This window comes from Sordaria macrospora, chromosome 2, assembly GCF_033870435.1.
Source record: "Sordaria macrospora chromosome 2, complete sequence".
Classification (NCBI taxonomy): domain Eukaryota; kingdom Fungi; phylum Ascomycota; class Sordariomycetes; order Sordariales; family Sordariaceae; genus Sordaria; species Sordaria macrospora.
Window position 1 is genome coordinate 4,237,872 of NC_089372.1, and position 20,622 is coordinate 4,258,493.

A 20,622-nucleotide genomic window follows, 5' to 3' on the forward strand; every position below is an offset into this window, starting at 1 on the left:
CAGTTGGATACGACGGGCGGATGTGCTGTCCCATGTTTGATGCCCGGACCTGGCTCTTATCACGTAACTGTAACTTCAGTCAGGGGTGAGAGGGGCCCGCCGAATGGGGTCCCTCGCGGGGCTCAGGAGCACAGAGCTATGGGGCCAAATATAGCACCTGTTTAGCAGCAGGGTAAGGGCCCCGGGTTAGGGTTGTGCATGGCAGAAGACTCAACTGCGCCACCCCCTGACTGCGAACAAGCTTTAAAACACTGGACAATAGCTAGATTATCAAAACAAAGAAGGGAACGACAGCAGTTTGGTAGTCAAATGTGTTAATACGATGACATGTCTCGAAGACATCCTAGACCTTGTCATCGCTTCTGTCTACAAGCCCCGTTCGTTGTTTCTAGCGACATATCTTAATCAGAGGACAGTTCGGTCTTGGGGGGCATTATAGCTCGTCCTTGACGTACTCTGGGTCGACTGGGACTGCTACCGGGACAGCCTCCAGGTCATCCATGGCCATGATCTTGACCACCAAGCTGGTCCAGCCGGTAAAGTGCTGGGTGCGCTGGCCCTTGCCCGTCTCCGGGTTGTACTGCTCCCAGGCGAAGCCCGTCTCCTCCCAGCTGCTGTAGATCGTCTCGACAACGTTTTTGCGAAGCCTCTGGTACAAGTCGCGGGCTGTCTCTTGATAGGGTCCTTCTAGGGTTGCAATGTTCTGTGACTATGGTTAGCATCACCGTGTAAGCGGTGAGGTAGAACCAAGAGGTAAACTTACGTAAAGCTGGGTAATGGCAAGGTAGTTGATGTTAATCCAGATGGGACTTCTCCAGTAATTCTCAGCAGACCCATAGTTCTCATCCTTCTTGCTCAAGCTGCGGATGCCATAAGGACTCCACAGCTCTTCTTCATCACCAATGAGGGCCAGGATCTTGCCGAGCTTGGGGCTATCGGGCTTCAACAAGCCAGTCAGGAACGGGAAAAGGGAGATGTATCCCTTGTGGCACACGAGCGTGTGCTCCTCAAACTCGTCAATGGTGGCATCGCAGTAGCAGCCGTCCTTCTCAGACCAATGCAGGTCATCGAGGTTGTGCTCGATTCCGTCGAGAACCTTGGTGTAGTCCTCAGCCTCCTCAGGCGCAATAACCTGGGCGATGTTGGCCAACGACTTGGCCATCAGGCCAACCCACGACATGAGGTCGACATGGAGCTCACCAGGGTGAGGGGGCTGAGGGCGAGGGTAGTCGTCCAAGCCACTGGTCAAGCAATGGGGAACCGTGCGGCCGCGCCACCTGTAGGCCTCACGGGAAGAATAGGCCTCGCGATCGTAAGACTTGATATCACCGTACTGTGTCTTCTTGAACCAGTAGAACTGGCGACGAAGAAGCGGGTAGATTCGGCGGAGATACTCCAATCCTACCTCAACGTTGTCGACGGACGCGCTGGAAAGGGAGACACCCTGGGAAAGGTGCTCCTTGACAACAGGCACGCTGCCGTTGGCCTTGAGCAGCCTGTCGACGAACGAGTCGATAATGAAGAACAGCGTGGGTGGGTTGGCGTAGTGAGGATACTGGGTCTGGAACTCTTCCGGAACCTTGCTCCTGGCCTCCGCGCCCAGAATCTGTTCACGGGCGATCCATCCTTCTTCGTCCATGAGATTGTACCAGCTCTTGACAATCTCCATGGCAAGATCAATATCCCAATCGGCAATGGGAAGCAGGTGGAAGCCCTCATCCCACAAGAAGCCTCTGGGGAAGAAGGGGCGAGACGGGATGCTGGTGAAGAGCTCATAAGGGCCCTCGAGCGTGGGCTTGTTGCGAGCTCTGGCCGCCGCAGCCTCCTCCCAGAATCCCTCATCTTCCTCCTCATACTCGGGCGCATACGAACGATCGACAACTGATTCTCCGAAAAAATATCCAATACCGCCAATGAGGTTGGAAAACATGCTCCTTCCAAACTTCTTGTACTTGTCGGCAGTAAAGGGGGCCTTGATGGCAAAGACGCTCGAGAAGCGTTCACCGAAGGACTCGGTTGCCTCCTGGATTTCCCTGGTCAGATCGCCACTGGAGAGTTCCTTGCCAGCCGAGGCACTGGAGAACAGGATATCAAACTCGAAGTCGCCCTCAAAGACCCTCTGGATGATCTGCACGTTTCCAGCTCCAGGGCGATTCTCGAGTTGGAACACCTGCCAGGCCGGCGGGGGGTCTTCCTTGTCAAAGTGTTTCTCAACGAAAGCATCGACACTCTCCTTCAGCTGCTTGAAGACAATGCCCTTGGCCTGCCAAAGGAACTCTTCCTGATAGTTCAAGGACTGGACCACGGTGTGGGCATCGCCACGCATTTCGGTGACCTTGTGGTTGCTCTTGGGGTGTTTTCCCTCGCCCTTGGTGAGGACAAGCTTGTAGTCTCCGAGGGCAGCAGAGTTGCCGTTGAGGGTGACATCGCCCTCATAGCCATTCTCATCATCTCCCTTGACAGCCTCGAGTGTACCAAGTCCCTCCTGGGTGACGTAGAGGATGACAGCAGTCTTGCGGTCCGAGGGCACACCCTCCTGGAGCTGACCCTTGACTCTGGCCGCCCAACTGCCACCATTGGCACCGCCAGGTACCTTGACGAAAGAAGTGGTGATGTCGACGCCGTTCTCAGTGTCGTGGATGGACTGAACACCGCCCCTTCTAGTGTCGTATTCGTCCCAGCCATAACCCTTCATGCCCTCGTTCTGCTCGCACGTGTACCGGAGAGAGGTCTGATAGTCGGTGTATGTCTCAACCTTGCCCCACAAAAGACCAGCCATCAAGGACTTGGGTATGCGGGGGCGGACACCGAAGTAGAGGTTAGGACGATAGGGACCCCATAGCAGGCTCTGGTTGTTAAGTCGAGCAATCTCGCTGTTAAGGATGGCCTCGTCCTCTTGGGCGGCGGCTTGGCCAAAGAGGGCGTTGAAACAGAGGAGGAAGAGGGCGAGCACCAGGCTCAATTGGCGCGGTTGCCGCGATGGTGGCGCCATGACTTGAGGTTGTTCCCCAGATGAGTGAAAGGGGGGTGTGGTACCTCTAAGCTTCGGGATAGCTGTTCGGTGTAGCTGTTTTTAGCTTTCTAGTTGGACATTGGTAATTTTCCGAAGCCAGGTCTGTATTGGAAAACAAAATGAGGAACTGGCAACAGGCTGGCTCGGGTCTGTCAAATTAGCGCCCAGTTCCAGGACAGTGTGTTGATGTTGGTGATGGGAAGGGTCGGAAGTTGTGATGGTGTTGCTAGGTATTTTCCGAACACGTTCCATAACGATGAAGCTGGCACCAATCTGCAGGGGTAAAGTCGCCTAAACCAGGACCCCCTGACCCCACACAGAGACTCCAAAAGCCCAAGTGGGTCTCTTCAACACATTGCGGGGCTATGGTAAATCCCATTGGGACCCCGCTACCCCACCTTTTCCTTGACTTCAGTTCAAGCTCCAGCTCAAGCTCCAGCTCCAGCTCTCGTCCCGTGTCTCCAATTCCACTCCACGACAACCTCAACTCTTTCTTCGTTTCATCTCTTTTGGAACCTCAGCCGCACACGAAACTCTGCGAATGACATTTCTTCCGTCCCATCACCACCGACGCCATGCTTCATTCCACGCACTGCAGCCCTATAAGGCCGTCCCGACATAACACACGACGTCTATTCTCGGATGGGCATCATTCTTCTCTACGGGCGTCGACGCCGGCATTGTGGCAGATCCCAGAATAGCTTCATTCATTGCCGGAGATAGACATATCATACCGGATTGTCTCAATCACCTCAAGCCATCTAGATCATGGCTAGATCACCAGCCAGTCTCGCCAAGACTTCAGCCTCGTACAGATCCCCAGGCCGAACGCCCACTGTCTGCAACGTTCCATCCACCTTACTATGTAATCCATTAACGAGTGTCGACGAACCCTCAAAATAGGATATTCTCTCGCCAGTTTACAGGTCCGAGACAGTCACGCGGTCTGAGATATGCACGCTATGTGGACGAGTCTTGATTTTGTAGAATGGCTTCCAGCCTTCGGTCGACGAGATATCCTACCTAGGTGAGTACCTCCCCAGGCACACCTGACGTTGAAGTCTTCACCGTATCCTGTGACCGTTTACGGGACATGACGTTCAAGAAACGGCGTGCCTGCAGTAGCCCCTGACAAAAAGGGACCATGCGTCATGTACCATGTACGGCACCGAAGAATGGTCCCTTTCCTGAATCTCGGCGCCGGTGAGCCCAGATTCTGTCTCTGTTCATGGTTGTGTTCCCTTCCACCTCTTGAGGTATCCTGTATTCCACTGTTGATGTTCCCTATGGAAGCTTGTATTCGTCAAAAGGCTAATCTTCGGCTGCAATATCATGTCCTTCTTTCTGTCATCACGAGGCACAAGAGAACACTCACCCATTCTCGGTCATTAGATCCGGGCAATCGGTGGTCCAACGGCTATGTATGGTCGGTCAACTGAGACATATCACACCCGCCCTACGCTGTGGCCCGTGTCTGCGGACGCTGCCCGAACCGAAGAATATCTATCACTGTGGGCGGTGGCTTAGTGGCCTCGTTCTGCCCTCGTCTCCCGTGTCTGCCCTCCACTACGTTATCGACAACCTGTCCAATCCTGTTGATCCTCCCGCCCGACCTGTCACACCACGGCTCCATCACAAGCAAGATGCTCATACGGTCCGCTGTTACTGATTTAGTCACACCGTCATGCCTGTTGTCTTGAGTCTAGGCACGCAGGGCATGTGTCACTCTGCTCGTCTTGGGTTCCACAACCTCAGGCAGCTTCATGCATGCTGCAAGCAACTTTTGACAAGCAAGAATGCGGCGGCGGCGGCGCGGCTCGGCGTGAGATCGGGGGGTGGGTAGCGGGTGGTAAAGCCAAGAATCAAGCGAAGAGAACTGATCTACAGGTTTTACTCAATGGGAGGGAGAGAGAAGGGAAATCCAACCCTATCCAAGCTACCGAAACTGATATGCTTCAACCCACACACACTCACCATTTCTGCGCAGACCTACAGCTCATTAATATCCGGGATGCAAAGAAGATGCGTAGAAGACGCATGGAAGAATGCAAAATCACACGGCAATTTACCCAGCCCGTTGATAAGGAACTCAAAACGGGATGTTCGCCTTGCCTTGCCTGGAACTCGCCTCGCCTTACCTTGATCGTCTTCTCAGGTACTATCAGGATCATCCACAGACACATTCGGTACCAGCTTGGCTATTGACGATGTAGGTCCCTACAGTGGTAGGTATGCAGTGTGTGCGACAACATGCTGTGGGTCCTATCCGAGCCGTGTGTCCGTGTCACGGAAGCCTTTCCAAACCTTCTAGAAGGATGGGACAGTTGGGCGTAATATGCGGTAGGCTACCTTGGCTCCCAGACGCCAATGTGGTAATGAGGCGTGGATTGCGAGCTTCTAGAGGCGGGGATCTTCTACCCCTGGTAATAACGTTGGTTGACTACATCCTCTACGCTTGACGCGGTACATGGTTTGGTCATGTCCACCATGCAAGGTATCGGAAATCGACCATCTTAATGTTAGGTAAGTGATTTCCAAAGACAACTAGCGAAGAGGGGAGATACGAAGAATTCTTGCATGCACGAAGACACGATGGTCCACCGAGGAGGTGACTCGCATATCCAAGCTGAACTAAGCGGTGCTCCAGACAGACCAAAAAAAACAGTAACAGTCGTGGGGAACCTGTGAGTTCTACTGATCTAACAAGTTTAGGAGCCGAGAGAAAAGTTGGGTATACAGACAAATAGCTAATGCGTATACAGGAAAGAAGTGAAAAGAAATCAAAGTCATCACAGAAACACCGTATCCCGACCAACCATCATCAAGCATCAAGAACAACAGCCAAAGAACCCATAATTCCCATAGCCTCGCCACGGCCACGGCCCTTACCCACTCACAGACGCAACAGTCCTTTTCACATCCGCCCTGCTCTTCCACCATAACCTCCATAGACACTGCCTCCACCACCACCACCACCAGTTCCATAGCCGTAATAATATGGCGATGAATCATAATACGTCACATCCATACCAGTGCCAGTGCCAGTGCCAGTCCCCGAAGTAACCCCCGCCATGGATCCTGAAGGAGAAGTCACATACTCCATGCCCGTGTCACGTCCTTCTGTAGGCCCCGAAGCCATGGAATAATCCACATCTATATCCATATCCATATCACCACTGCCCATCAGACCCATGCCTATGCCCATAGATCCAGGCATCATCATCATCCCATATGGAGACAAAGACGACGATGACCCGCTGCCTGCACTTGTTGCGTGTCCGTAATATGTAGCCGATTGTTGTTGTTGCTGTTGTAGCTGCGGTGTGTTCAAAGCTGTAATAGTAGAGGTAGGGGACAGTGTCGTCGCGGCTGTTCCCGTCCCCATCCCAGTGCCATTCCCAGACCCCGATCCAGACCCTGATCCCCTCGAAGTCGTTTGATATCGATAATACTCATGTCCTCTCCCCACCACAAACCTCATACTCAGTCCACCCCATGGTAAACCAGACAATACCCTCTCGCCTCCCACTTTGTCCCTTGTCTCCTCGCCGGGCGTTACCTCCCCTTCCCCTACCCCCTCCGCGAAGCCATCCATCTCCTCAGGAAAATACGTCTCATTCTCAAAAAGCAGGCCGTCAACAGAAGGACACGTATAAGCACACCCGGCAAACCTCCTATTCTGCTCGTCGCGCGCGGCCTGGTCCTTGAGCGAGCGGGCTTTTTCGCGGAACTTGCGCTGGGCGATGCGGTTCTGGATGCGTCGACGTTGTTCCGGTTCGTGGATTTGGTGCCAGTCGTCTTTGTCATCTTTATCTTTGTCATTTTTGTCATCTTTGTCGTTTAGAGGTACTGTGGTTCTTCTGTCCTTTTCTGCTGTTCTGGTGCGTGAAGTGGTTTGTGGGGAAGTTGAGGATGATTTTGGCCTTGGTGAGGAGGGCAGGGACGACTTTTTTGATGTTGGTGGGGAGCAGGTATGGGAGGGGGAGGGGGATTGGGAGGAGGAGGAGTGTCGTGAGGAGCGTGAGGAGCGTGAGGACATCTTCTTGCTGGGTTGTGGTGAGCTGAATTCGACAAGATCTGAAATTGGTGAAGGCGGGGTTGTGGTAGTTGATGGTGAATTTGATGGGTCAATATCTGTTGGTGCCTTTTTTCCCTTGCCGAGCTTGTGACTGTTGTGTCCGACAGTGTCGCTCCCTACTAGGCGTGTGTCTATGGCACAGATGATGGTGGATGAATCGTCGTCGTCTTCAACATCGATATGCTCAGGTTGATTCGGTCGTTTATGCTCTTCAACTACCTCCTCGACTGTAGTCTGGGAGTCATGACCTGTATGTAGAAATTTGGTATGAGATTATCTCCTGCCTTCAAGGTTGTGACAACAGCTTAGATAAGTAGGTAACTGAGTAAGAAAGAGGTTTGGTGCTGTGAAAGATAAAACATATGAAATACTCACGCTCCAAATCCTTCACCAACCTGTTGCTCCTCAGCCTCTTTCCCTTGTTTCCTTGCTTGACTGTTCCAGGTCCAGACAGTGACCGTCGTCGTCTCGAATATGTCGATCTAGTAATACGAGTTTTTTGAACGCCGCCAAGCCGCTGCTCCTTTTCAGCAACAACTCCCCAAACACCCTGCTCAAGTAGTTGAACTCCTGGGCCACCCTTTAAGTGTTCGTCGTTCAGTGCAGTTGTTGACCAGCCTGACGGGAACGCCAATAATGAGGTAGAAGGACGACGGGGAAACGAGGTATGTGAGTGTGGCTGTTCTTCTTCACGCCAGGTACCTCCTGCTCCGAGGGATGCTGTGGGGATGCGGAAATTGGTGGACATGGTGTTGGAGAGCTTCAAGATATGTCCTAAATAAGAAACCTTCGGCGCTTAAAGAGCTAGGAAGAGGAGTCTGGTTTCCGTTTTCGTGCTCTCTATCAGAGGTACGTAAGGTATCAATGCTTCACAGATGAGGCTCGTGATGATTCTGCGTGTCCTGCGTGTCCAGAAGCACCTAGTGTACTCCGCCACTTTCATGTGTCCAAACCCGATATCCAGGCTTGTTCACCGACGAGGTGAAAGACTTCGAAGACTGGATCAAGGGATATGCGTCTGAGGAGGATTTGGTAAGGAAGGCTGGGTATGTAGTGTACTCTGACGCAACCCCACAAGGACGGAAGTGTAGGTAAAAATAAGTCAGGCAGAGGCGTCGATGATCAACATCAGCTGCAGGAGTAAGTGATGTCTTGGCTTTTGGTTTGTTAACCAGTTTGTGAAAATGTGGAAGGATGGTCACAGGAAAGTGCAAGGCAGGTCTGTATCCTCCAGTGGATGGGGCGTTGATGTGGTTTTAGCAAGCCTTCACCCTCGTATACGTCTGGTTAGGAACAACATGAAGTGATCAAAGTAGCATGGTAGTATTCCCATCAAATACCGTAGGTCCTTAGTAGAACCGCTTGGTTGACCAAACCCTCGCCGACTTCGGGAACATTCTCATGATTGTGGCTTTCGGTAAGGGAAGCTTGGCCCTGCATACACCTATCCGGTACCCAACTTCCCATGTCGCCTAGAGTCTAGTTAAATAGGCAGGACCTGTCGTGCCTGTTGACTTGCCTGGTCTGTCGAAGAAACATCGGCTCATACTTGCGTTACTGTTTCATAATGTAGACAAGATCTACTGAAGAAGAGCTAATGCAGTAAGCCATGTGACAAGATTAAGTTGCACGGAGAACCCCGTAGCACTAGGTACGTGGTAAGGATACCAAGTACCGCCGCTTTTGTGTGTGAGTATGAGGAGAAAGGACAAGGAAGGCGTCCCGAGCCGTATAGACACTAACCTTGCCTAGCTGGTAAAGAACCAGATAGAAAGGCCATCACTATACATACTGACCCGTGTATTTGCTTCCCCAGACTTTCCTGTAGGACTTCCACTGTGACAACTCGCTGGAAATACTGGGCAAGAAAACGAGGACGAAGAACAGGGCTTGGAGGGTAACAGTGTGCCAGTCAGAGCAAATCCCAAGGCTTTGTGGACGTCACGAGCAAGGGGGGACTTCCGTCTGCTAAGAGAATAAAGTTGGGGTACGACTTTGTCAGGTCTCCTCCACACCACCGGGATTCCCCTGAGAAACAGTTGATATTAAGGTATCATTGAGTGGGTTGTGACCATTCTGACTCTTTTGGTGTCTTCCCACTCCACGTAGATTGCAACTCACAAAGGGCGTATGCAGTTCAGCCGCAATCTAACCAATTTCCTATAGTTACCTTGTGGTATAGTTACTGCGTTTAACTTGACTGCCCGGTATTGTCTCTTGTTTTGACTGAACATCGTGGGACGGAGGAGAGCTTGTCGTTGAGCCTTGGACGGTGGCCAAGGGTGTGGATCACGAAAACTGATCGAGACTCAGAGCTCAGGATTTGGACCAAAGAACTCCTCGGACGCAGCATTGGATCCGGTGTGCAACGTAGTTCGACCATTTCTTTTAGCTTTCAAGCGAGTGGCAGCCAGGGACCAAAACGACGCTTAAGGGCGTGTGGTGTGAAACGGTGCTTTGGTTACCAGATGGGGTTAGCGAGATCGAAAGCAAAATGAGAGACGCAGGGGTGCCGTGTGATGAGGCAGTGGTACCGAGTGTGGGGGTGATGTACCCTGTACTTGGCTTCAAGTGGAGGATAGGACTCTCTGTGTCGTCTCTGTTGTTTGGGTCTGTGGTAGAAATATGCTCCTCGGAGATACACTTCAAGACTGTGGGCCATGGGCCCTGTGTGGTTCTGCCAGGCACATCGTGAGAGTACTTGAGACTCGTGAGGATTTTCTCCTCTCCTTGCCGAAAAAGCCTACTGCATGTCCTCCGTGTTCCTCATAGGGCGTGCGCTTCTTTTCCAAGTTTGTCCACCTTTGCGGATGGATACTCACTCACCAGGAACGTGGTGTGAGTGACAGTCATGAAACCTGTAAGGACATGGAATGTTAGCTGCAAGCCAAGCCCGATACGAATAGAGTTACCTATATGCGACTTCTTATTACGTAGCCGTTTTGGTGTGATGGCAGGCACCGTTCGGAGTTATCCCCGATGTGGTACGTCTGCAACCTTCAAAGTTTTAAGCATAACGGCGCCGCCACCGTCACCGTGAACCCCGCCGTCACCAATCGAGACGACATCGACTTGATGGGCTTCGAGATTCACCTCACGTTTGGGTTGTGACTGACGTTCCGATATCCTGGGAGATTGCAATAGTGTTCCAGAAATCGGTAGCTTTTTTTAGATGATACGTGAACGATGTCTGGAAGACGTTTTCGTGCATGATTCGGCGACGAACGTCACCGCGTCGAGCGTGTCTCGATTTCAGCTGCGGCACAGCTGCCAATGGAGATTGGTGGTTTCTGTGTAACCAGACCAGAAGCTCCTGGATTTAGTCTTTTGTGTGTCACCATTGCCCTCATATCAAACTCGTTGTGCAGTCGTGACCAGCGGTATAAGAGAGTAGTCGCTTCATGATATCGGGCCTCAATGCCATCATTGGCGATATCGCCGAGCAGTACGGCGATGGCGCTTTAAGCTTGAGACGAGAGCTATTTCGAGCTCATGGGAAGGGGTCAAGGTGAGGCTTGTTGGCGCATAATTGACATAATGGCCGAGAATACCGTTCGGACAATTTTCTTACAGGCTTTCGGGAAACTGTCGTCAGGAGCAGGCGCACCAAGCGCACAATGATCAGTTGAAGTTTCCGCCCCCTGGTGTAGGCAGCGAAAAGCCATGTTCTGATTATGATCTTTGTCGCGGGGCTCTAGATTTGCTTAGCGATGGGTGTTTCGGTTAGGAAAGGTCGACACTGTCGAATTGTATGATGCGCGCCCTCCATCAACAATTCAACTCACCTTGCATTGCACGCCAACAACCCTTTTTAAAACCACAAAACTGGAAAGAAAAATGCAAGACCTTCCTTCCCGCTCTCTTCATTACTTCCCCTATTTGACAAAAAGGCAAAAAACAAAGTTGCCCATGGTACGCTTGTAGAACGAACGACAATCCGCCGGTACAACTATGCGAAAACCGCCACGCTAAGTTATTCATCAACGATAACCACTGCGCCATAAGACCACAAGGCTCCCCGTTGTGGTAGTAGGACTAGGTAACGGACCTTATTAGTGCCAGGTGCTTGGGCTGGGCTCAAACTGCGGCAGCCGGGAGAGAAGGGAGGGGCTCTGCCATCCGATGTTTGAGGAATGGAAGGACGTGTCGGCCGGGCGGCGGCGGCAGGAACGGTGGCAGGCACATTATATCATACGCAGCCTGCATTGGGCTTGTGCTTGGTTTGGGAGCTGTGGCCAGAAATCAGATCGGAGGTGGACATATTGAGACGTGGTAAAGTGCTGGACGCCAGTGGCTGTGTAGTGGACGATCCATGAGCCCGAAATAGCAGCGGCGCCATGCTGTATCGGTGGCAGAAGAAGGAATACGCTTATCGACACCGATGCCACGCATGATGGATGGTCGAAGTTGTGGGCGTCGATGAGTGCGCTCTAAACGGGCGTTGCCGATAGGAAGGTCTTTGCGGTCATTGTTCCATTCAGGTGAGTCGTTGACGTAGATGCTGATTCTGTCTCTCTTGTAATGATCAGAGGAAGCTGAATGAGGTGAAGCGAGGACGGGAGTTGTAATGGCCGGCTGTGGGTCAAAATGGAATAAGGAAAGCGCCGAAACGAAAGACGTCTCCCCCGTTTCTTCCAACATGGAGGAGCAACTCTTCGTCCGAGTGACACTACCTGCTACCTGCATTCCCAATTCGAGATCATCACAGGGAAGGAGGAGCCGTGGACAGTACCCAAAGTTGGAAGCTACCCCGGCCTCCCCTCTTCTTACCTTCCACCTTTTGCCTGAGGTTCTCCCAGCTTCTTCCTCGCTCCTCGGTCCCGCGAGTCTCCAATGGCAAAGCTGAGCTCGATCGAGTGCGTGGTGTCGTTCCAGTGGCGACAGAAGCCTTTCACGGACCACCAAGAGTTCTGGTCCACGAACAAATCGCCGGTACTATCGTTGCCATTTCCATTACCATGCCCACTGTTGTTCCCGTAGCCGTGACCCGGATCGTGGGATCAGTGTCTCCGTCCTGAAAAAAAAAACCCAGCCCCGTCTCACCTGTTAGGGGAAGCGCGATATTATCTCGCCGATATCAGAAGACCTACCGCTAGGTAGGTACCGATATCGTTAGCACTGGGGTTTTGGCAAGACCTTTTCTTTACCAAACGATGGTGATTTCCGTGTCAAGGCGGTTTTTGTGTTGGAACACTCCCGTTTGCCATGAGAACTTTGAATTGTGCAGCATGTAGGAGTGAAGTATAGCCCGAAAGGGAACTTGGAGAGGGTATTGTTGGCGTAGAAAATTCGACTATGTGACGCGCAAAATGACAACGACAGATTTGACGAAGAGAGACGCTTTCAAAGAAGTAACATGGCAAAGGATGACGAGGAGACTTGATGAATGACCAAATAAAAGGTGCGTAAGGATTTATTTACTGTTATCACCGAGGGAAGTTGTGGCTTGTGTATCAGGGCACGGAGTTAAGAGATATAACTGCATACGGTCTATATCCAGAGCAGCGACAGGCTCGTCCCATCCACGGCAGGATGTACTGAGCGGATGGGGCGAACAGGGACTATAAGATCCTAGCGCTAAGGTAATGGTTCGAAGTGCGAGTGAGGTCGGACTGTTCCAGGAAAGCTTCAACGAAAACCCCGTCAGTACAAGACAGCTAGGAGGGATCAAAGGTCACCTACACATCAGGGAACGAAAAACACCATTCCCATGGCACCAGTAACTTCCTATGACCAGAACAGCTTCGCAAAGGATCCTGACCAATTCGTGCAACGACCAGAGTCGCAAGACATGGAACCAGGAAGTGACACAAACAGCCCAGGACGCCGGAAGATGACAAGCCGAATCCCATTAATATACAGATTTTACACAGGGCTACAAATGGAGTAGGGCTTGCGGCCAACCGAGCACGTTCATATCTGACGGCACTTTAACCAACCCGTGTCTTCCATGACCATAGCCCGATTTGTTTGTTTAGTAGAAGCCCATCTTCTCCCTGAGGGCCTTGCGCTCGGCCACACCCCTCTTGAAGCGCACCTCGGCGCGTCTACGCTCACCGCCGTCGACCTTGTGTCCTCTCTTGTCTTCCCACATGCCCTCGGTGACGGTGACCTTGGCGACGCCCTTGCCGACGGGCAAGGCGTAGGGGCCAAGGATTGTCGAGACGCCCTTGACCTTGAAGCCCTTGGCCCGGTAGGGTCTGGGGTTCTTGATTGTCTCGGGGTTCTTGTTGGCGGGGACATTGACGACCTTTCGTGCCGTCAGGGCAGGGTTGATGGGCCTCTCGTGGATCTTCAAGTAGGCGACACCGTTTTCGACGTGCTTCAGGTCGCCGCCAACGCCGAACTTGCCCTCCCTAAAGCGTTGCCTCCATCGCAACAGGTAGCGCCTTGTCCTTGGAGGCTCGACGCCGAGTTCTCTCAGTTGGTCGGTGGTGAGGGTGAAGAGGGCCTCCCACGTGGGGAACTTGTCGGCATGTTGCTTGAGGTCGCGACCGATCAAGTTCAGGAAGGTAGGGACGTCGGGGACGAAGGGAGTCGGCGCGGGGATGAGGGGCAGCTTATGCGCCCATCGTGCGTGTGCGTTGAGCCCGGGGACAGTGACGGGGGCCGAGACGGCGCAGGGCCGGAAGAGGAGTCCAAGGGCGGACGGGATCCGGAGGAAGGACTTCATCCGTGCTGAGAGGGTCAGGGCTACAGTGTTAGTGAGTGGGCAAGTAAACAAATAAATAGAAACGGATAAAGTCGCAAGTCGCAAGTCGCAAAGGATAAAAGTGTAGGAGTGGGATGGGCGGAGGGTAGGTAGGTACATACCTATTGCAGAAATGTCGCCAGCAATCGGTCAAGGTTGCCGCTCATATCACGGAGCCGGGGAAAGAGACGGGGCGAGATATTGTGGATGGAGATTCCTTAACTGGTTCCGGCCCCGGGACTGACTGGATCGCGCGCGGTCGCTTTCGGTGGACTCCCCGAACGCTTGGGAAAGTTTTCCTCCGCAGCCCGCCTGCCGCTTCGTCCGCCCAAAAGAAATTGGAGCCGGAGCCGCTGGTCGGTCTGAGCGCCCGACGTCCAATATCTGAAGCTTTTGGTGGGGCACAGGATAGCTCCCGCTGTCTGTTCACCAATAATAAGCAGTCAGTAACGGGGTTAAAGTGGCTCCCCTGCATGTTAGCACGGTTGTGTTCGTGCCAAGACCCAGGATAGCGGGCAGCCCTATAAAACCTACAAGTACGTACACTCCCAGCTGGTACGCCCGCGTGTAAGCCGGGCTTCCATTTCCATCTGTGTGCCTGCCCCTGTGCGCTGACCTCTTGCATTAACAATTCTCTGCCTTAACTACAGATGGAAGCTACCAACCCCCCTCCTTATCACTCCTGCCCTCCCCCCTCCTCCTTGCTCATTTCTTCCTGCTTCATGCACCTTCATCCCAGGTTCAACCAACTCACCGGTTGGTCATCCGGATCGGCCATCCACTCTCCATCACTAACCTCGAACATGCCGGCAAGGTCGGGCTGTTCACTACCAAGATAAAGCACATCCACTCCGTGATATTGCCAGACCACTACCACTTGCTTTGGTACCTGCTTCAACCTCGTCATCTCGAAATTAGTATCGATCGAGTTGTCGCCATCATGCCTCCAAAGAAAAAGTCCAAAGCGCAGTCTCGACAACTCTTTTCAGACTGGGAAACCAACCCCGAGAACCTAGCAGCATTTGTCGACTACGTTCGATCCATTGGACTTGATCCCGCCGCTTCCACCACTGATGCCGAACAGGACCTTGAAGTTCGGCCTGCTAAGCGCATGAAGCTTTCACGAGGCGTAATCGAGCCTAGCGATGCCGTCTGTATCGATGAACACACAGTCGCCCTGCCTGGCCGCGAGACGGCGGCCATTCCCAAGGATTTTGCCCTCCTTAAGCAAAACATTGGAGACTACGTGGATGCTTGGGTGGTGAACACCAAACCCGACCGTCATGCTCCAGAACGTGGCACCTGGTACTTGCACCTTGCTCCAGGCAAAGACACCAGTCACTCCAACAAAACAAGGAGCGCCCACATCTGCTATCTGCTCAAGACAAGGACAGTTTCTCGGAGACTTAGTCTCATGACCCGTGTTGCCAAAACACATTCATTCGATCCTGGATCAAAGGGCTATGTCTGGACTGCTGTGGATATCGCCATCCGTCAAGAAGGAGCATCTGTCAAAATCGATGTCACTCTCAGGCTAATGTGGAACACAAGCACAGATGTGTACCAGTCCAAGGTTCAACAAGGGCTGAAAAATCATGTGCTGTTGGTGTATTACCCGAATCTGCTTCCTCCATCGCAAGAGCCGCTCTCCTGGTCTCCACAAGATTTCTACGAAGCAGCGCATACCCCAGAGCCGTACTTGTCCGACGAACATTTTGCGGCAGCAACGATCCCCAATCTTGAGGCGAACCTCTTTCCGTTCCAGCAAAGGGCTGTTCAGTGGCTTCTACAGCGTGAGGGTGTCAAATGGAGCGGCGCTCTCCAACCCGATGGCCAGCCGTTGGTCCAACCATCTGAAAGCGGCGATGCGTCCCTTCTCCCTGCCTTCTTCCAGCAGGTCAGGAATCCCAATGGCGGCATGTTTTATATTAGCCCGTTATTTGGCATAGCAATAAAAGACATCACGAAGCTCCAGTCCAATGACAGGATCAAAGGCGGTATCCTGGCTGAGGAAATGGGTAATGCTTTTTTCCTGGAGTCGATTGGTGAGACCAGAGAGCAAGTTGGCTAACCCTAGATAGGTCTTGGAAAAACCGTCGAAGTCATTGCCCTCGCCTTGCTTCACAGGCGCCCGCAAGGCCCAACAATCGCTTACGACCCGTTTCTTGGCCGCGAGCTCCAGACCACAGGGGCGACCTTGATAATAACGCCTTTACCTCTTCTCGATCAGTGGCTTTCCGAACTGAGTCGCCATGCTCCGAGCCTCAAGGTGGTATACTACCCGGGGTTGAAAAAGGCGGCCAAGATGAAAGGTGTAGATCTCTCTGTCAAACAATTGGCTCAGCAGGATGTGGTCATCACCACTTATGAAGTTCTCCGGACAGAGATCTGGTCAGCCATCGACCGTCCCGAACGATCCATGCGCGGAGAAAAGCAATATGAGCGCCAAACATCTCCCCTCGTCGAACTCGGATGGTGGCGCGTTTGCATTGACGAAGCCCAAATGGTGGAAAACTGGACCAGCAACACTGCAGTGCTTGCAAGGCGTATCCCCCGCGTCCATGCTTGGGCCATCACTGGCACCCCAGTGAAGGATGACATACAGAAAGGTAAGGCTCGTACCAGACAAGCTAAGTTGTGTTCGGTTTGATAATGGCTAACGGGTTACACTCAGATCTCCGAGGCCTTCTGAACTTCCTTCGAGTTGAGCCGTATGCCTCGGATAAAGACGCCTGGAAAGCCTTGATGTACGATAAGGCGCGTTTCAAGGCCCTGTTCGGCTCCATCACCATGCGGCACACGAAGAGCATGGTTAGAGGTGAAATTTCGATTCCGCCTCAGAAACGACATGTGATCACGATGCCCTTCAGCGCCGTGGAGGAACAACATTACCGGACCGTCTTCAGTGAGCTCGTTAACAACTGCGGCTTGGATGTTGAGGGAAATCCTATTCAGGAAGACTGGGATCCTGAGGACCCTGCTATTCAACAAAGCATGCGGACTGCTCTCGATTGCCTGCGGCAATTGACTCTTCACCCCGAGGTAGGGAATCGAAACCGCAGGGCTTTAAGGAAAAGGCTCGGACAACCAATGCGAACAGTGGCCGAGGTCCTTGATGCAATGCTAGAGCAGACCGACGGTGCCATTAGGAGTGATCAACGTAGTCTCCTGCTCATGCAGCTCAAAAGAGGACAAATTCTGGCTGGAATGGACCGCCTCCAGGATGCACTAACAATCTGGAACGATGTTCATGCGAAAAGCACAGAGATGGTAGCAGAGTGCCGGAAGAAGCTTGAGGCAGAGCTTGCAAAAGCCCCTGTGGTGCCGTCAGGTGAGGGGGGTGATAGCGAGTCGGATGATGATGAGGATACCGCATCAGGTTCTAAAGATTCCCGCCGTCGACTAAGGAACGCCCTTGAGGTCCAGCACATGGCCGTGTTCTTGTGCGCAAATGGATATTACTCGATCAAGTCGGATGTCAAATCGACTGTTCCGGATTCAGACGAGTTCAAGCGGCTGGACAAACTGGAATCTGAAGGCTACGACCTTGCGAAGGCAATCAGGAAGGAAATTTTGCAAGAGGTGCTTCTGAATTCCCAACTTTTGTTCGACCTTTACTAACGGATTCCGTTCCAGAGTTACGGCAAGGCGAGAAAGTTGATGGACAATCTTGACGAATGTCGCGAGAAGCAAGACTTCGTGGTCATCCCGGCAGTTGATTTACCCGAAGAAAGTGGTGTCGAATGTAGCAACATCATCATCACTCTCGAGGGTATATACGAGGCCCTTGACCAGCAGACCGAGAAGCTCGATGAATGGAGAAAGCACGTCATCCAACTCCTGCTCAAGCCGTTGGTGGATGAGGACAATACCGATGTTGAAGCCACAGGCCAAGAGTATGAGGAATCAACAAAGCTTCAGGATGAGATACTGGCATACGTACAGGTCTTGAAGGCCGCTATCGCCGACCGACAAGCCGTAATATCCGGGCAACGAAACGGTCTGATCGAGCACGAAGTTGGGGTGGTGCTCAATATGGCACGCGATGATATGGAAGTCGAAGAAGGCCAGGAGCCTCCCGAATCGGCCAAGCGGATCCTTGAGCTCTTTGCTTCTCGCGCAAGTATCAAGCCGAAATTCCATGAAGGCGATGGCCATACATCCCTCAAGGGCATCATCTCGAAGCTTCGAGCTTTGATGACGGATTTACGACATCAAGAAGCGAGTGGGAGCAAAAGAGCAAGGTTGGAACTTGCTTTGGCAGAGAAATTGTTCAAGTCAACCCAGGCTCAGCATACGGACCAAGGTAAAGCAGCCACAGCTATGGAGCAAGAGGTTGAGAAGTTCACAAACATCCTGAACGCGCGTCTTGATTTCTACCGGCAACTGCAGCAGGTTTCAGACTCGGTAGAAGAGTACAGAGGAGCCACGGACGAAGAGACCCTACAGAGGGCTATCGACGAGGAAGAAAGGTTGACGACGAAATTGGCCACGGCGGAGTCGAAGCATCGTTATCGTAAGTTATGCCCGTCCCGAAACATTGGTGCTGTGTGAAACAGGATGGACTGACACCGCATGCAGTACTTCACCTCAAGGAAACAAATGCTTCCTCTGAGGAGGAACGAATGTGTGTCATCTGCCAGTGCCCATTCTCCATCGGCGTCTTGACAGTCTGCGGCCACCAGTTTTGCAAAGGGTGCATCACCATGTGGTTCGCAGCTCATCACAACTGCCCGGTGTGCAAGCGCGCTCTCAGCCGCTCGAACCTTCACGATATCACCTACAAACCTCAAGAGCTCAAAGTCCACTCGGAAGGTTACTCCTCCAATAAGCAGCTAGCCCACCGCAACGAATCAACATCACAACCAACATCACCCTCCAAGTCCAAAAAACACTCAGCTATTTACACCGAGTTCAACCCCTCCAAGCTCGCCGAAATCCAGAACATCGACCTCGAAAACGGCCCGCACTACACCACCAAAGTTGACACTCTCCTCCGCCACCTCCTCTGGCTGCGGCAATCCGACCCGGGCGCCAAATCCATCGTCTTCTCGCAGTATCCAGACTTCCTCCACGCATTAGCCCAGGCCTTCGAGCGCTACCGCATCGGCTACTCCTCTTTTGATCGAGGCGCCATATCCAGCGTCGTCTGCTTCCGCGACGACCCCTCGATCGAAGTCTTCTTGCTGCACGCCCGCGCTCACGCGAGCGGGTTGAACCTGGTCAACGCCAGCCATGTCTTTCTCTGCGAGCCGCTGCTGAACACGGCGCTGGAACTGCAGGCTATTGCGAGAGTGGACAGGATTGGTCAGAAGCAGGAGACGACGGTGTGGTTATACATTGTGGATGGGACGGTGGAGCAGAATGTTTATGAACTGAGTGTGAAGAGGAGGCTGGAGCATATGGAGCGGAGGGTGGCTGCTAGCACCGCCTCTTCTTCGGCTATGAAGTCAAAGGGGAAGCAACCTGACTCTGACTCTGACTCTGAGATGATCAGCCTCGACGCAGCCAACGCCCAGGAAATGCAGCAGGCGCATTTGAGTCGGTTGATGGGTAAAGGATCGGATGGGGTGGTCGGTGAGGCAGTGGACCAAAATGACTTGTGGACTTGTTTGTTTGGGAGTGTCAAGCCTCCGACTGGACCGGCAACAACTAGTGGTGGAACTGGTGGTGGTAATGACGCAGGTGACGATAGGATGTTGGTGGAGAATCCGGTGACGAGAGGGTTCTTGGCTGGGGAGGCGGCCGAGCAAAGGAGTAGGAGGAGAGACGATGGGGAAGCCTCCGGTTGAGGGAAAGGAGATGGATGTGTGAAGAGCTGGAGTAACAGATATATATCCCCTTGTTTGCGGTCATGATATACATGGCGTTGATGTGGATTCATCGGGTCAGGTATGGAGAGAGATGCTGTTGTACGGCATCATACTATCTTTCCGACTCTCATCGTCCCTAAACCGTTACTGAGGGAATACCTAGGATTTGAAGCAACAGATACGAAACATAAAGCCAAGTGTCAATGTTCTCTCTAAAACTCCATGTCGAGCACATCCACGTGGTAACATCAGAGCTACTTGGCTGTTTCTCATCTTGGATATCTAACACGATTTGCTAGAGATTCGTGGCAAGAAGCCACATTCAAAAAGACCAATCGGAGACATTCCTTGAAAAACAAGGTTCAGCATACTCTATAAGAACAGATAACGAGCCAGAGCAACTGCCAAGAAGGATATAGTAAAGAGGAAAGTGGTCAGGAGAGATAAAGAGGGGTTGAAAGATATAAATGAGGCGAAGGGAAATAAATTAGGCAAGGACCTTGGTGAAGAGAAATTGAAGTTAAACCAAGTCCAGAGTGAATGACAGTGAAGTATTGAAGTCCGTGTCTAGGTATTCTAATACCATAGGTGTTAAAAACATGGTGTGCGAGTAGAAAAGAAAAAAGAAGAAAAAAATTAGCCGACACCGGCACCGATAACGAAAGAGAACTGAGACAGGTAGCTCGTCTCTCAATGATGACAAATATTCTAATTTCTTTGTAAACATTTCTCGGTTGGTAATGAGTGACATGTGAAATATACACACATGTACACGTGCGGAATATCACGGGTCCAGCACCGTTAAACATCGGACAACATGGTATCACACCGTACCTACATGGAAGTGAGCTAAGATAAAGCCTGCATAACGCAGAAGTGTTCTTCGGACAAGCATGGTGTGCGGGTCTTAGGTGATGTTGGCTTAGATGACAGAAGTGCCGGATGCATACCCTATGTACCCGTTGGGAAGGCAGGTTACCTTAGTCAGTGCCTGTCTGTTCCCCAACCCTGCTGCCAGGAACTATCA

At 52.3% G+C, this 20,622-nt stretch overlaps 4 protein-coding genes across 4 annotated transcripts; 1 reads left to right on the forward strand and 3 right to left on the reverse strand.

Moving 5' to 3' along the window:
- Positions 1–90: 90 nt before the first annotated feature.
- SMAC4_02532 (uncharacterized protein) lies at positions 91–3,088 on the reverse strand. The gene is made up of 2 exons (XM_003352049.2): positions 764–3,088; positions 91–703 (listed from the first exon to the last, which is right to left on the reverse strand). The coding sequence occupies exons 1-2, from the start codon at positions 2,990–2,992 to the stop codon at positions 434–436; spliced, it is 2,499 nt and encodes an 832-aa protein (XP_003352097.1). The 5' UTR covers positions 2,993–3,088; the 3' UTR covers positions 91–433.
- A 2,620-nt stretch (positions 3,089–5,708) lies between these two features.
- On the reverse strand, positions 5,709–8,287 carry SMAC4_02531 (uncharacterized protein). Its single transcript, XM_003352048.2, has 2 exons — positions 7,467–8,287; positions 5,709–7,339 (listed from the first exon to the last, which is right to left on the reverse strand). The coding sequence occupies exons 1-2, from the start codon at positions 7,837–7,839 to the stop codon at positions 5,928–5,930; spliced, it is 1,785 nt and encodes a 594-aa protein (XP_003352096.2). The 5' UTR covers positions 7,840–8,287; the 3' UTR covers positions 5,709–5,927.
- A 4,778-nt stretch (positions 8,288–13,065) lies between these two features.
- Positions 13,066–13,764, reverse strand: SMAC4_02530 (mitochondrial 37S ribosomal protein mS41; the record flags this gene model as incomplete). Its single annotated transcript, XM_003352047.1, has 1 exon — positions 13,066–13,764. The coding sequence occupies one exon, from the start codon at positions 13,762–13,764 to the stop codon at positions 13,066–13,068; it is 699 nt and encodes a 232-aa protein (XP_003352095.1).
- A 466-nt stretch (positions 13,765–14,230) lies between these two features.
- On the forward strand, positions 14,231–20,228 carry SMAC4_02529 (uncharacterized protein). Its single transcript, XM_003352046.2, has 5 exons — positions 14,231–15,800; positions 15,864–16,391; positions 16,457–17,364; positions 17,419–18,298; positions 18,364–20,228. Exons 1-5 carry the CDS (start codon positions 14,723–14,725, stop codon positions 19,572–19,574), a joined length of 4,605 nt encoding a protein of 1,534 aa, XP_003352094.1. The 5' UTR covers positions 14,231–14,722; the 3' UTR covers positions 19,575–20,228.
- The last annotated feature ends 394 nt before the right edge of the window (positions 20,229–20,622 follow it).

Excerpts from the sequence above, each read along its gene's own strand:
- SMAC4_02532 (XM_003352049.2), bottom strand. The coding sequence starts at position 2,992 with ATGGCGCCACCATCGCGGCAACCGCGCCAATTGAGCCTGGTGCTCGCC. Across the intron at positions 704-763 it reads TTGCCATTACCCAGCTTTAC|AACATTGCAACCCTAGAAGG; the intron begins GTAAGTTTACCT and ends CCATAGTCACAG.
- SMAC4_02531 (XM_003352048.2), bottom strand. The coding sequence starts at position 7,839 with ATGTCCACCAATTTCCGCATCCCCACAGCATCCCTCGGAGCAGGAGGT. Across the intron at positions 7,340-7,466 it reads GTTGGTGAAGGATTTGGAGC|GTCATGACTCCCAGACTACA; the intron begins GTGAGTATTTCA and ends TTCTACATACAG.
- SMAC4_02529 (XM_003352046.2), top strand. The coding sequence starts at position 14,723 with ATGCCTCCAAAGAAAAAGTCCAAAGCGCAGTCTCGACAACTCTTTTCA. Across the intron at positions 17,365-17,418 it reads GGAAGGAAATTTTGCAAGAG|AGTTACGGCAAGGCGAGAAA; the intron begins GTGCTTCTGAAT and ends ATTCCGTTCCAG. Across the intron at positions 18,299-18,363 it reads GGAGTCGAAGCATCGTTATC|TACTTCACCTCAAGGAAACA; the intron begins GTAAGTTATGCC and ends CACCGCATGCAG.